The sequence below is a fragment of the Arachis stenosperma genome, chromosome 3 (genome assembly GCF_014773155.1).
Source record: "Arachis stenosperma cultivar V10309 chromosome 3, arast.V10309.gnm1.PFL2, whole genome shotgun sequence".
Classification (NCBI taxonomy): Eukaryota; Viridiplantae; Streptophyta; class Magnoliopsida; order Fabales; family Fabaceae; genus Arachis; species Arachis stenosperma.
Window position 1 is genome coordinate 1437330 of NC_080379.1, and position 14116 is coordinate 1451445.

General features: G+C 33.8%; 3 protein-coding genes across 3 annotated transcripts; 2 read left to right on the forward strand and 1 right to left on the reverse strand.

Annotated features, from left to right (window-relative positions):
- Positions 1–229: 229 nt before the first annotated feature.
- On the forward strand, positions 230–1428 carry LOC130969313 (fasciclin-like arabinogalactan protein 11). The gene has a single exon (XM_057894980.1). The coding sequence runs from the start codon at positions 317–319 to the stop codon at positions 1181–1183; it is 867 nt and encodes a 288-aa protein (XP_057750963.1). The 5' UTR covers positions 230–316; the 3' UTR covers positions 1184–1428.
- An 8276-nt stretch (positions 1429–9704) lies between these two features.
- LOC130969391 (fasciclin-like arabinogalactan protein 11) lies at positions 9705–10841 on the reverse strand. The gene has a single exon (XM_057895079.1). The coding sequence runs from the start codon at positions 10753–10755 to the stop codon at positions 9898–9900; it is 858 nt and encodes a 285-aa protein (XP_057751062.1). The 5' UTR covers positions 10756–10841; the 3' UTR covers positions 9705–9897.
- Positions 10842–11956: 1115 nt separating this feature from the next.
- LOC130969329 (fasciclin-like arabinogalactan protein 12) lies at positions 11957–13171 on the forward strand. Its single transcript, XM_057895000.1, has one exon. The coding sequence runs from the start codon at positions 12066–12068 to the stop codon at positions 12930–12932; it is 867 nt and encodes a 288-aa protein (XP_057750983.1). The 5' UTR covers positions 11957–12065; the 3' UTR covers positions 12933–13171.
- Positions 13172–14116: the final 945 nt, after the last annotated feature.

Consider the following 14116-nt stretch of genomic DNA (forward strand, 5'->3'; position numbering starts at 1 on the left):
TGGGCAAAGTTGCCAATAACAATCCATAATTAGATAAAAGATCCTTTCTCTCTCCATCACTTATAGATGTGATATACCCTCACAAATCACAATCAACACAACAAATCTAATCTCACAAAACCATAATAAACATTTCACCAACCAATCATAATCCTATATGCCTGAAAGCAATAATATAACCCCTATATATATACACACACTTCTCCACCAATCCAACACACTCATTCCAATCATCACACATTACAATTCTTCAAAGAGTGTATCTATCTCTAAACACTAAAGGCTAATAATTGAATAAGCAACTGAATATAAAAAGATGAAGAAACAGCAGGTAACAGGATTGTACCTTGTCTTGCTAGTGTTGTGCTGCACCATCATTCAGGCATTTTCACAAACACCTGCAGCGTCCCCAAAACCAGCACCAAAAGTAGTAGCATCACCACCAAAGGCAACAACAAAAAAAGCACCGTCACCAAAGCCATTGGTGCCAACACTGCCGCAGTCACCAGACTCATCAGATGCAGCACCAGACGACATCACAAAGATTCTGAAGAAGGCGAAGATCTTCAACGTCCTAATCCGTCTGATGAAAACAACAGAGATAATGAACAACATCAACTCGCAGCTCATAACCGCCAAGACCGGAGGCATAACGATCCTGGCGCCGGACGACGACGCCTTCTCCAACCTCAAGGCCGGATTCCTGAACTCATTGGACGAAAAACAGAAGATAGAACTGGTGCAGTTCCACATACTGCCGGAGTTTGTGGCCAGCAACAACTTCGACTCTTTGGCGAATCCGGTGCAGACAGTGGCGGGAAAAGATCCGGAGAGGCTGCCGCTGAACGTGAATGCGTTGGGGAACAGTGTGAACATATCAACGGGAGTGGTGAATGCGTCGGTGGTGGGAGTTGTGTACTCCGATAACAAACTCGCCATATACAAAGTGGATAAGGTGCTTCTTCCTTTGGATTTCTTTCAGAAAGCTAAGCCTCCTGCTTTGGCTCCCACCGCTCTCGCAAAGGCACCTAAGGCAGCTAAAGAGAACACCGCCGCCGACGATCAAGACGGTGACGCCACTCCCGCCGATCAGAAAAAATCTGCGGCTGTGATTATTGGAAAACCATTGGTGTCAGTTGCGATAGCTTCTCTCTTAGCAGTGCCAATGATGATGTGGAGCTGAAGAAGATGAAGAAGAAGAACATGATATTTCCATTTGGAATCTGTTAACTTCTTCCAGTTTCTTTATTTCTTTTTTTTTTTTTTCGTATGTCATCAACCATGCATATGCGATTTTCTTTTAATATATAACTAAGATTTTGTTGTTCTGTGTGGTGTTGATTGGAAAAGTAGTTAAGTTTAGGGTGAGATCTACGATGAAATTGACATGGGTGTTCGGGTGTGGTTTGAAATGCATCATATCTGAATTTTTTTTTTTTTGCATTTAGTACCAATTTTTCTTTTTAGAAAATTCAATCCGATTCAATTTTATTTAATTTCAAGTAGTTTAAAATTTAAATTGAATAGGATTTACAGTTTTATAAATTAAAAAAATAAATATATATAACAAGATTTTAATATTAAATATTTAACAATGGCATAATAAATTGTAATATTATTTTAGAAAATCAGCACTAATATAATAATAAAAATGAAATTATAAATTAGTTTAAATAAATAAATAAATTTTAAATTTATAAACTATTTAAAAAAATAAATAAATTTTAAATTTATAAAATATTTATTAAATAATAATATATCAATAAGATAAAAAAATAAATAATAAATTAAATATATTATGAATAAAATTAAGAAAATTAGCAATTTAATTAAAATTTGGCAAGCACTTAACTAGTAAAAAAGTGAGTAATCTTACGTCATTAGATGTAATTTCATACTATTAAAAATATTAATGATGATTAATTAATGGCTATAAATTACAAAATCTACCGGCTCCTTAGCACTCCTCTAATTTTTTATTTATAAAAAAAGTCAAGCAGCACTTACAAAGATTATAAAAATATTAATTTTACATCAATAATAAGAAGATAAATATTCTATATATTGATCGATAATCTAATAATAAATATAATATTTGATTACTAAAAATTTTAAAAAATAAAAATAGAAACAAATTTAAGTCATCCCTATTTCTAGATCTATATACACGTACGGTAATACAATAAGATACATCTTCTTTTTTTCTATATAAATTTTTTGATTCTAAAAGTTTTTTTTATAAACAAAGGTATTTTTTGTAGAATTTTTTTTCTAAATTTAAAAAGATCTATAACATCAAAATAATACCAACAACCATAAAAAAACCAAAAATATCACCACAAAAGAGGAAAAAAATACCATGAATAAATTATAAAAAAAACTAAGAACGAAAAGCAAACAAACAGAAAAAAATAAAGGAAAGAAAGCGGCGGCAGAGCAGTGTGGACGGAAGAAGAAGGGAAAGGAGTTGTGAGAATCAAACCGGTTCATATTCAACGATTTAATGGTTCAACCAAGATTAAACCGTGATTGAACCAATTTAATTAAATATTTAATAAAATTTTTAAAAATTTAATTATTTTTAAATAAAATTTAAAATTAAATTTTTTTAATTAACTTCTAATAAATTCTTACAAGATAATGAACAACAATTCTCAAAACAAATATTTAGAATTCAAACCCAATAAACTAATTATGTAAAAACAAGTTTTTAGAGTTTCAAAAAACAAAGAAAAGAAGAGTACTTAGAGAGTACTTGAAAAAAAATTAAAAACAAATTAATTGTGACTAATCAGTAACAAACAAAAAAAATGAGAGAAGCCCCCATCAAAATCACATATACATAGCTCATAAGAATTTCTCAGCAAATTTTGGTAGTACAGTCTTAAAATCTTTTGCGGGTTTGGATCTGCCATCTTCTTGCTCGCCTGCAAAATAAATATTTTGAAATTAAAGGTGTTGAAGTTCATGTCTCTATCACGGGCTAGATAGGATTAAGGTTCTTCAGAAGGGGATTTTGATTTTGAGAGAGAAAAAAAGAGGGAGGGATGCTATATCTAACGACGTTGGCGATTGCAAAGCTCTTGAAAAGTTGACGGGAGGGTAATAGCCACGATGATGTCTATAGAGTGGCTCGATTGTGACAGCAACGAGGTGAGCGAAAAAAATGAAGAAGATGATTTTAGAAGGGAGAGGGTTATGCGTTTAAGTTGGTGTTACCATTATTTTTTGTAATAACTCAACAAATATTCTCTAAGGGGATTTTTCATTCTCTTCCACTTATTTTTCTCCCTCTCTTGATCCATTCTGGTTCATCAAACTATCAATATCACAACTTGAACAGTTTAGAACATGAGATTTGCTTCACGGTGCCGTGAGCCGTGGAGAGCAACCAAGCTGTGAATCAAATTTAAAAAAAAAAGTTGTGAATCGAGATCCAATTCAATTTTGCCATTTTCTTTCTATCCCTAATTTTTCTTTCGACATTTTTTTCATTCTTACCTCTTCCTCGAAACTCATCCAATAGAGTTTGATGAGAGGCTATTTCGCAAGATTCTTTCCTGGTGAATATAGTTGTTCCGATCAACGAGTTGGAAGGAAGAAGATCTGAATCCTTATTACTCTGTGATTCATTGATTTCTCAAAATGGCGAACATGGTAAACAGATTCTCCCTTTGTAGAGGTCGTGAAGCTACGTTGGCATGCTCTCATTATAACACAAGAGATGTATGCTATAAGAAGCATGGTTACTCATCCCATTTCTATCAACGGCAACAACATAACACCACCATCAATTATGTGACCAATGAGGGGAATGATGATATACTCAAGTGACAAACAATCCCAATATCAAGATCTGGGTTCACTCCAAAGCAAATATTTGCTTTGTTAAAGTTGATCAATGACAAAAGTGTGCAGCAACAACCTCATAATGCAAATCAAATTTTGACTAATTCCATTCAGACTTCCACTCCAGGTAAAACCATTGCATTACATTTTAATGTGAGAATTATGAGTATTATCACTCTAAAATCTGTACTATGGGTCATTGATTCCGGTGCAACAGATCATGTGACTTTTAACTTAAAAGATTTTGCAAGCTTTTAAATTATTTATCCAATCAATGTGATATTGTCAAATGGGACCAAAACTGTTAGCACCATCATTGGCACAATCACATTCTCTAAAAAAAATTTTCTCAAAAATATTTTATACATTTCTTCTTTTGATTTTAAATTGATCTCTGTGTCAAAGTTAACCTCAAACTTACATTGTCAACTGTTAATCAATGATAGGTGTTGTGAGATACAAGATCAATCCACATTAAAGATGATTGGCATTGTTGAGTGTATAGAAAGGTTATATACAATGAGTAGATAACCGAAATGCTCTCACTTATCCCCTCTTTCAACAAAGCAAGCTTCATTGGCGGCAACTACGACTACTACTCATCCCACCACACTTTCACACATTAAGTGCAACAATATTTGGCATCTTAGATTAGGACACATACCATGCATAAATTGATTTTTCTGAAGAAGTCTTATCATTTTATAGATTGTATTGCTTCAAAACTTCCTTGTGATTCATGTCATTTTGCAAAACAAAAGAAATTATCTTTTAATTTTAGTACAACTGAAATAAAAATTGTTTTGACTTAGTTCATATGGATATCTGGGGTCCTATTTCTGTCCCTTCCAATAAAAGACATAGGTATTTTTTTAATGTGGTGGATGGCAAGAGCAGATTCACTTGGATTTTTTTTATGAAAACCAAATCTGAAGCATCACAATTGGTTATTAATTTTGTGAATTTTGTTAGAGTACAATTTGAAAAATAAGTTAAGGTAGTGTTTGGTGGAGAGATAGAGACAGAAAGACTGAGACTCAGAGATAGAGACTAAGAGACAGAGATTGAAATAAATCCCAGTATTCTGTTTGGTGTAAAGTGAGAGACAGAAATTGAAACAAGAATAAAATTCTAATTTAATTTATACAAAGGGTAAAATTAGAATTAATTAAATGAAATAAAGGTATTTTAGGTATAAAATGTTATTAAAGTTTCAATCTCTATCTCTAAAAATTTTAGTCACTTGTGTCTCCACTTTTTGGAGGTACTGAAATACTGAAATTTTGGGGACAGAGACAGAAATTTTAGTACTAGTCTTTGAGCCAACAAACATGATATTGAGTCTCAGTCTCTCAGTCTCTGTCTCAGTGCTTCAAAACAAACGCTACCTAAGTGTGTATAAGGAATGACAATGGGCCAAAGTTCACTCTAAAATCCTTTTTTGCATCAACTGAAATTTTATATCAAACTTCTTGTGTAGAAACACCAGAGCAAAAGAGGATTGTAGAGAGAAAACACCAGCATATTTTAGGTGTTGTTAGAGTACTGCTATTTCAATCAGGAATTCTACATTATTTTTGGCAATACGCAGTTGCTCATGCCATTCACCTAATTAATAGGCTGCCCAACACTAACCTGGATAATTTTAGTCCTTACAAACTTTTGTATGGTAACTTACCTAACCTTTCATATTTAAGAGTATTTGGTTCTCTTGCATATGCCTCCACATTAACAAATTCAAAAACAAAATTAGACTCAAGAGTCAAAAAAACAAGGGACAATTGATGTCCAACAGATCCGTTCAAGTGACAATCTGGTAGATTTATTCACAAAGTCACTCCCAAAACCCTCCTTTGAAAGATTGGTACATGAGATTAGGATGCGCCAATTTTGAGACATTAAATGATGTCGGCAAGAGGGGGAGACTGTACTCTTTTTTCCTTGGTCAAGTTTTTTTTCTCATTGGATTTTTCTTGACAATGTTTTTAATGAGGAAGTCCCCATCACAAAGGATATTGTACTCTTTTTTCCTTCACTAAAGTTTTTTTTCCATTGGGTTTTCTTTAGTAAGGTTTTAACGAGGCAATAATCCTAAATGATCATCCAAAGGGGAGTGTTGTGATAAACATGATAACGTGGATGACCATTCAATACTTGGGCGACTGATTTTTCCTATGAAAGAGTGAAGCTCCCAAGTTAAATTGAGCATTAATGAAGTTTGAAATTCAAAGCTTCACTCATGTATAAATAGAGGCTTAAGTCTTAGGCAATAACACAACAACAATCAATACAATATCTTCTCTCTCTTTCTTTACATATGAGACTATTTATATTAGTAATATATAAGTTACTTTTATTATATCAAAATAATTATATTAATGAACATTAATACTACTCAGTTTTAAATTAGGAAGAGAGGGTTTTTGACTTATTGATTTAAAATTAAAGAAAATTTTCATATCAAAAAATGTAACTTTTTATAAAACTCATTTTCCATTTTTACATTCCACTAGCACTGATATTTCTATGGTACCCACTCGTACTCCACAATGCCTTAATCTTTTTCAATATGATATACCATCCACACATCATTTGTAATCACCCACACATACCACACTCACAGATTCAAATGAACATTTCTCAAGCTCAATGCACTCACCAATTTTCTCACACACTATTGCACCCATTACCACACCACACACTAACAATGCACCTGCATCACAATACTCTAACATCACACATGACTGCATTACTAGAAAATCTAAAAGAGTAAAAAAAAAAATGCCTGCTTATTTGAAGGACTATCATTGTATGACAACCCACACAGCTCACTCTAGCAACTTTGCCAACTCTAACTCTTTATATCTTATCTCACAACACTTGTCATATGATAAACTAACTCCAAAATATAAGTCACTTTCTCTAGTCATTACCTCAAATCAAGAACTTAGCACTTATGAGGAAGCGGATACACATGAATGTTGGAGAAAGGCAATACAAGATGAATTGACGGCTCTAGATTAGAACAGAACTTAGTGTCTCACTGAACTCCCAAAAGACAAGGTTGCAAATGAGTTTTTCGGGTAAAATTCAATCTCGATGGCACCATAGAGAGGCACGATGCTAGTTGCAAAAAGATTCACTCAAGTGTAAGGAGTAGATTATGGTGATACTTTTAGTCCAGTTATCAAAATGACTATCCTACGAGTAATATTAGCATTAGCATCGGCAAAGAAATGGCATTTGAAACTGCTGTACGCCAGCACTGCCTTCTTTCATGGATATTTGCACAAGAAAGTTTATATGAAGATACCACCCGGTTTGGCTGTGTCACAATTAAGTTTGGTTTGTAAATTGCAAAAGTCTCTATATGGGCTTAAGCAAGCAAGTAGGCAATGGAACATTAAACTCACTCAGACTCTTGTGGATGCTGGTTATAAGTAGTTTTTTTATGATCATTCACTCTTCATCAAGAAACAATATGAAAGCTTCACTGCCATTCTAGTATATGTTGATGACTTGGTTTTAACCGGGAATGACATTGGCGAAATCAATTTCATCAAGCAAAATTTGGATGACAAATTCAAAATAAAGGATCTTGATGATCTCAACTACTTCTTGGGAATTGAAGTAGCACGCTATAACTCTGGAATTCACATTTATCAACGGAAGTACACCATGGACCTTCTCCGGAAATTTGGTTATCTAGATTGCAAGCCTCTCTCTACCCCATTTGATTATAGTCAGAAATTCTCAAAGGAATCAGGTACCATTTTAACAGACAACACTGTTTACAGATAGCTCATCGGCCGACTCCTTTACCTCACAAACACTAGACCCGACTGTGCAACCACTTCTCACTTATAGGCTACTTTTCGCGTGCTCCAATATTTAAAAGGCCGACCTACAACTGGTCTCTTCTTCTCCTCTACTTCTAATCTATATCTCACTGGATTTGCCGATGCTGACTGGGCTACCTGTGCTGATACTCGTCGCTCCGTTTCCGGTTATTACTTCATACTTGGGAACTCTCTCATTAGCTGGAAGAGTAAGAAGCAAATCATAGTTGCCAAGTCCACTGCAGAAGCTGAATATAGGTCTCTTGTTGTTGCCACTTGTGAAGCTAGTTGGTTATCTTTCTTAATGAATTTCATTGGTTTGCCGCTTTAAAAGTCTATCACTCTATTCTGTGACAACCAATTAGCTATTCACATTGCCAATAATCGCATCTTTCATGAAAGAACCAAACACATTGAAGTGGACTACCGCATTGTTCGTGAAAAGCATTTGTCTAGTCTCATTCATCTTATGCCAGTTCGTCCCAAAGATCAACTTACTGATTTTCTTACCAAAGCTCTGACACCAGATCATTTTCTTGCTAATGTTTCCAAGTTATGATTGTTAGATTTATACAATTCTAGCTTGCGGAAGAGTGTTACTTAAATTATTTTTTTTTATCAATAATAGGCTTACCATTGTAATTATTTTTTAGTGAGAGTATATAAAGAGTACATAGTATATAAGGTGTAATAACTCAACAAATATTTTCTAAGGGGATTTTTCATTCTCTTCAACAATGAGAAGAACTTATTCTTCTCCCTCTCTTAATCTCTTTTGGTTCATCAAACCATCAACATCACAGCTTGAACAGCTTAGGACATGAGATTTTCTTCAATTGGATTTGGGAATTGGGACTAGGATAGTGGGCTTTTTCTTTTTTTCTTCGGTTGGATTTGGGAATTGGGACTAGTGGGTTTTCTCTTTTTTTCTCACGCGTTAAACAACGCCGTTTATGAAACAAATGACAAAACCGAACCTTTAAAAAACCTGGTCGGTTTGACTAGTTCTTCAGTTAACTATCGGTTCAGCCAATTTTTAACCGGTTTTCTATAAAATGATTTTGGAGAACAATCGAACCACCTGACTAGTTCTCAGTTAATTCGGTCGAACCGACCGTTTCGGTCCGGCTTTCAAAACCCCTAAAACTACTCATCCTAAAATTTAAACTGATATATTAATAATTTTATCTCTAACATTTTCTTTAAGTAAGAGTCTCTTTTGGATTCCTTAATTTTTACGTAAATTTTTTTAATTTATTTTATGCTATTATTTTACTTTTGGAGTTCACTGAAAATTAAATTTTATACTCTTATATTATATTATGAAACTATTTATCCTAAAAATTTAAATTAATAAAATAAAAATAATATTAATAATTATATCTCTAACAAATTAAAAAAAAAAAAAGAGAAGGTCACCATAATCTAGACGGAGGCGACGACAACCCTCAAGAGAGCAGAGGATGTTAATTAAAGAAACATTATTTTTTTGGTTTTGCTTTAGTTGATTTGCATCTAGTAATGCATACAATTTTTCAAGCACCAAATTTGCTAAAAACATATACTATTTTGATTTAATATTCAATTTCTTTCTTAAATTTGTAAATTTTAGTTTAATTTTAAAAGTTGTAGTTATTTTTATTTAATTTTTAAATTTTATAAATATAATTTATAATAATTTTTGAAATAATTTTTAACACATAAATATTAATACAACGTTGATGAAGACAATTAAATATTATACTAAAATATATAAAATGATGCAATTTTAATTTCAATGTTCAAATAATTCAAATATTATATTAATTAGTTTGAAAGAAAAAATTTTAATAAACACTAAAAAAATAAAACCGAAGTCATTTTATAAAATTCAGCATAACATCGAGAGTGATTCACTTCTATTAACATCTAACATTGAAAATTATTTTTAAAAACGAATATAAGTCACAAAATTTAAAAATTAAATAAAAATATTTAAAATTTTAGAAATTAAATTAAGATTTCATGGAACTTCGGACTAAAAAACTCATGCAAAAAAACTCATGTAACTTCACAAAATCACCGTTACGTACGCAAGGAAACATACTGAAGAATGTAAATCAAAAGATACAAAGAAAGAAATTGACGATCTTATAAAAAAATAAATGAAAAGGAAACTAGAAGGAGCAGATTCGAAATGGTCAAATGGATGATCTCATCTTCTTCTTCCTCAATTCCACATCACTGCTACAAGAAAAGCTACAGCAACTGACACCAATGGTTTTCCAAAAATAGCAGCCGCAGATTTTTGCTGATCGGCGGGAGTGGCGTCACCGTCTTGATCGTCGGCGGCGGTGTTCTCTTTAGCGGCCTTAGGTGCCTTTGCGAGAGCGGTGGGAGCCAAAGCAGGAGGCTTAGCTTTCTGAAAGAAATCCAAAGGAAGAAGCACCTTATCCACTTTGTATATAGCGAGTTTGTTATCGGAGTACACAACTCCCACCACCGACGCATTCACCACTCCCGTTGATATGTTCACACTGTTCCCCAACGCATTCACGTTCAGCGGCAGCCTCTCCGGATCTTTTCCCGCCACCGTCTGCACCGGATTCGCCAAAGAGTCGAAGTTGTTGCTGGCTACAAACTCCGGCAGTATGTGGAACTGCACCAGCTCTATCTTCTGTTTTTCGTCCAATGAGTTTAGGAATCCGGCCTTGAGGTTTGAGAAGGCGTCGTCGTCCGGCGCTAGGATCGTTATGCCTCCGGTCTTGGCGGTTATGAGCTGCGAGTTGATGTTGTTCATTATCTCTGTTGTTTTCATCAGACGGATTAGGACGTTGAATATCTTCGCCTTCTTCAGAATCTTTGTGATGTCGTCTGGTGCTGCATCTGATGAGTCTGGTGACTGCGGCAGTGTTGGTACCAATGGCTTTGGTGACGGTGCTTTTTTTGTTGTTGCCTTTGGTGGTGATGCTGCTGCTTTTGGTGCTGGTTTTGGGGACGCTGCAGGTGTTTGTGAAAATGCCTGAATGATGGTGCAGCACAACACTAGCAAGATAAGGTACAACCCTGTTACCTGCTGCTTCTTCATTTTTTTATATTCAATTGCTTATTCACTTATTAGCCTTTAGTGTTTAGAGATAGATACACTCTTTGAAGAATTGTGTTGTGTGACGATTGGAATGAGTGTGTTGGATTGGTGGAGAAGTGTGTGTATATATATAGGGGTATTATTATTGCTTTCAGGCATATAGGATTATGATAGGTTGGTGAAATGTTTATTATGGTTTTGTGAGATTAGATTGTTGTTGTGTTGATTGTGATTTGTGAGGGTATATCACATCTTTATGTGATGGAGAGAGAAAGGATCTTTTATCTAATTATGGATTATTATTGGCAACTTTGCCCAATCAACCTTTAGGTGAGAAAAGGTTATGATGATTATGAGGTTGGGATATGATGAGTTGATAATACATAATGGACATGTGATATGAGATGCAAGATGCATGGTTCTTAACATCTTTGTGCATAGAATGTAGGTTGGAAAGGGAAATGGCAATGCACAGAGGAAACCTTAGTATTAACCTGTTAATTGAAAAAGAATATCAAATAGGAACAGCTACCCTCTTTAAAAAAATTAAAATAAAAAACCACCAGTTTTAAAGGTGCGTAAGCAAATATATCATCAATGAAAGGTGTCCACTTATGATTTTCGTATAATATTCGTCCGAAAGTTAATTAGTGATGTTATCGGTAGATGGCAGAGTAACCAATTTTGTGAATATCAAATTCTCAAGAAAATTTTATAGTGAGCTTATTACCCTGATTTAGTATTTCAACTTCGGAAAATAACAGCTCATCCTTTTAGGGAAAGAAAAATTGGCAGAAGACCAATAGAAAACCAATTTTTTTATGTGCACAAACAAAATTATTGCTAACTGCCGATACAAATCCACTTGAAAATGAGACGTATTTAGCAATAAATTAAGTAATTTTGATTTGACATTGATCCTTACCAAAAGCATCCAACACCTTCACCCAAAACATTCAATAATATTAAACCCTCTGTTTGTCCAACTATGTTTCTCATGTATATGTCACTTTCAAGCAAGAATTCATAGACCCATCATTCTAGGCCCTAGCTAATATCTCTCATTCCATATCTACATCTTCATTGAAGCTATAACCTAATTTCCTTATCAGATAGCGACAAATACCCATATGATTCTTCCCAATCCTCTATAAAAGCCCATGTCCTAAACCTCATCAAATCATCAAGTGCTCATTGCAAAGAAAGCACAAACAAGTCCAATACCAATAATAGAACAATAGCACTTGAACAAACAAACCCTAATTAGATTAGCCTTCAATTCACTTATCAGTTATCACCAAAAACCAAAAATGATGATCAAAAACCAATCTCTATTGTTCTTCACAATAACACTACTAATTTCCACAACCACTATAGCACAATTATCACCATCTATATCCCCAGTAGTTCAACCAAACCCTAAACCAACAACAACACCAGCAGCATCACCAAAACCATTGGTACCTTCATTACCAAGCAACTCACCAAGTGAGAACATTCCAGACACACCCACTGTTGATGTCATCGCCATTCTGAGGCAAGCAAAGTCATTCAACACACTCATCAGACTCATGAAGATCACCCAATTGATCAACCAACTCAACTCTCAGCTCATCACTTCCAAGTCCGGCGGCCTCACCATCCTTGCCCCCGACGACGCTGCCTTCTCCCAACTCAAACCCGGCTTCCTCAACTCTCTTTCCGATGGACAGAAGCTTGAACTCGTGCAGTTCCACGTCATCTCCGACTACGTCTCGAGTTCCAACTTTGACACACTCACAAACCCGGTCAGGACACTGGCCGGCGCTAAACCGGGAAAGGTGGAACTCAATGTGATAAGCTATGGCGGCAGTGTTAACATCTCAACCGGAGCAGTTAACACTACAATTAATGGAATCATTTACACTGATAAGCATCTTGCTATCTATAAGGTTGGTAAGGTGCTCCTTCCTTTAGATTTCTTTGCGGTTGCTAAGACTCCTGCAAAGGCTCCATCTCTGGCTCCAGAACCTTCTGGTTCCGCAAAGGCTCCTAAAGCTGATAAGTCATTGTCCCCAGATTCCTCTACGGAATCATCATCTCAGGTTAATCCCACTGATCAAAACTCTGGGACAATGAAAATCAGTGGATGTGGACTTGTTCTTGGTGCAGTTCTCGTGACTATATTTTCATCATAAACCAGAAGAGGATCTAAGTTTTTATAAGCTACCAACCATGATGTTTAATGTTCAATAATATTAGTGTTGTGTTGTGTTGTGATGTGGTATGTGATTGTGATAAATGTGTGTGTTGCTTGGTGGTGAGTTTTTCGGAGGGGGTTGGATTAGGGTATTTGAGTCTTTAGAGATATATATTTGTATGTTTCTTTGAGTTTATTCTAATGAGTATCATGCTATGATGGCTTGTTTTTCTTCAAGAGTACTATTTACACAATGCATATTCTGAATAATTAACAGAAAATTCTATCTCGGTAAGAAAATAGGGAAAGAGAAATTCTAAGTTATAACTCAAATCGTTTAATCAGAAACTTGTATATATATTGGAAACTTCAATAATTATGGTATATATGGCTCCTATATGAAAAATATAATGTTAGGGCTCAAATTATTATTGGTAATCTATGACTTATACTAATCCATGTAAGGAGATAAATATTGTGTTGCATTATGAAATTTTGAAGTTCCTGATATTTTGGTTGGATATAAGTTTAACATCTTATATTTAGATACATTATTTTTCTTTTTGAAAAATTAGATATATTCATGTTAAAAGTGGATTTTACTAACTTTTTTAAAGTAAATTCATTTATTCTTAAATTTTATTAATGTATTCTTTGTGAGTATATCTAATAAATATGAATTGTTAAACATGTATATCCAAAAATAATACTCTTATTAACATTGTTTATAATAGTAAAGTTGCAACATATATAAGGTTTCTTATGTTACAAGTTACTTCGACAAATAAAGTTGAGGGAGTTGTGATTAAGTATATATGTACACATAAAGGTCAAACATAATTATATTATTAAGTTTTGAGGGACAAATAAAGATTTTTTTATTTAATGTGCACATCAAAAACATTAATCAGCCAATCTTATATAACACATATTAAATATAAAATATATATTAAAAATATATAAAATATTACACATAAATATACATCAATAATTAATTTTTAATATGTATGTAACACTTAATTCAATTCATTTTCACTAAATTATGATAAAAAAGTTATCATAAACTAATGGGCATAAAATGCAAAACATATTCACTTTTTATTTATTACAACACTGATATTTTAATTTCTAAATGAGGCTATCATTCTATCAATTGTAGATGCGCTTTAATATCAGGAAAAG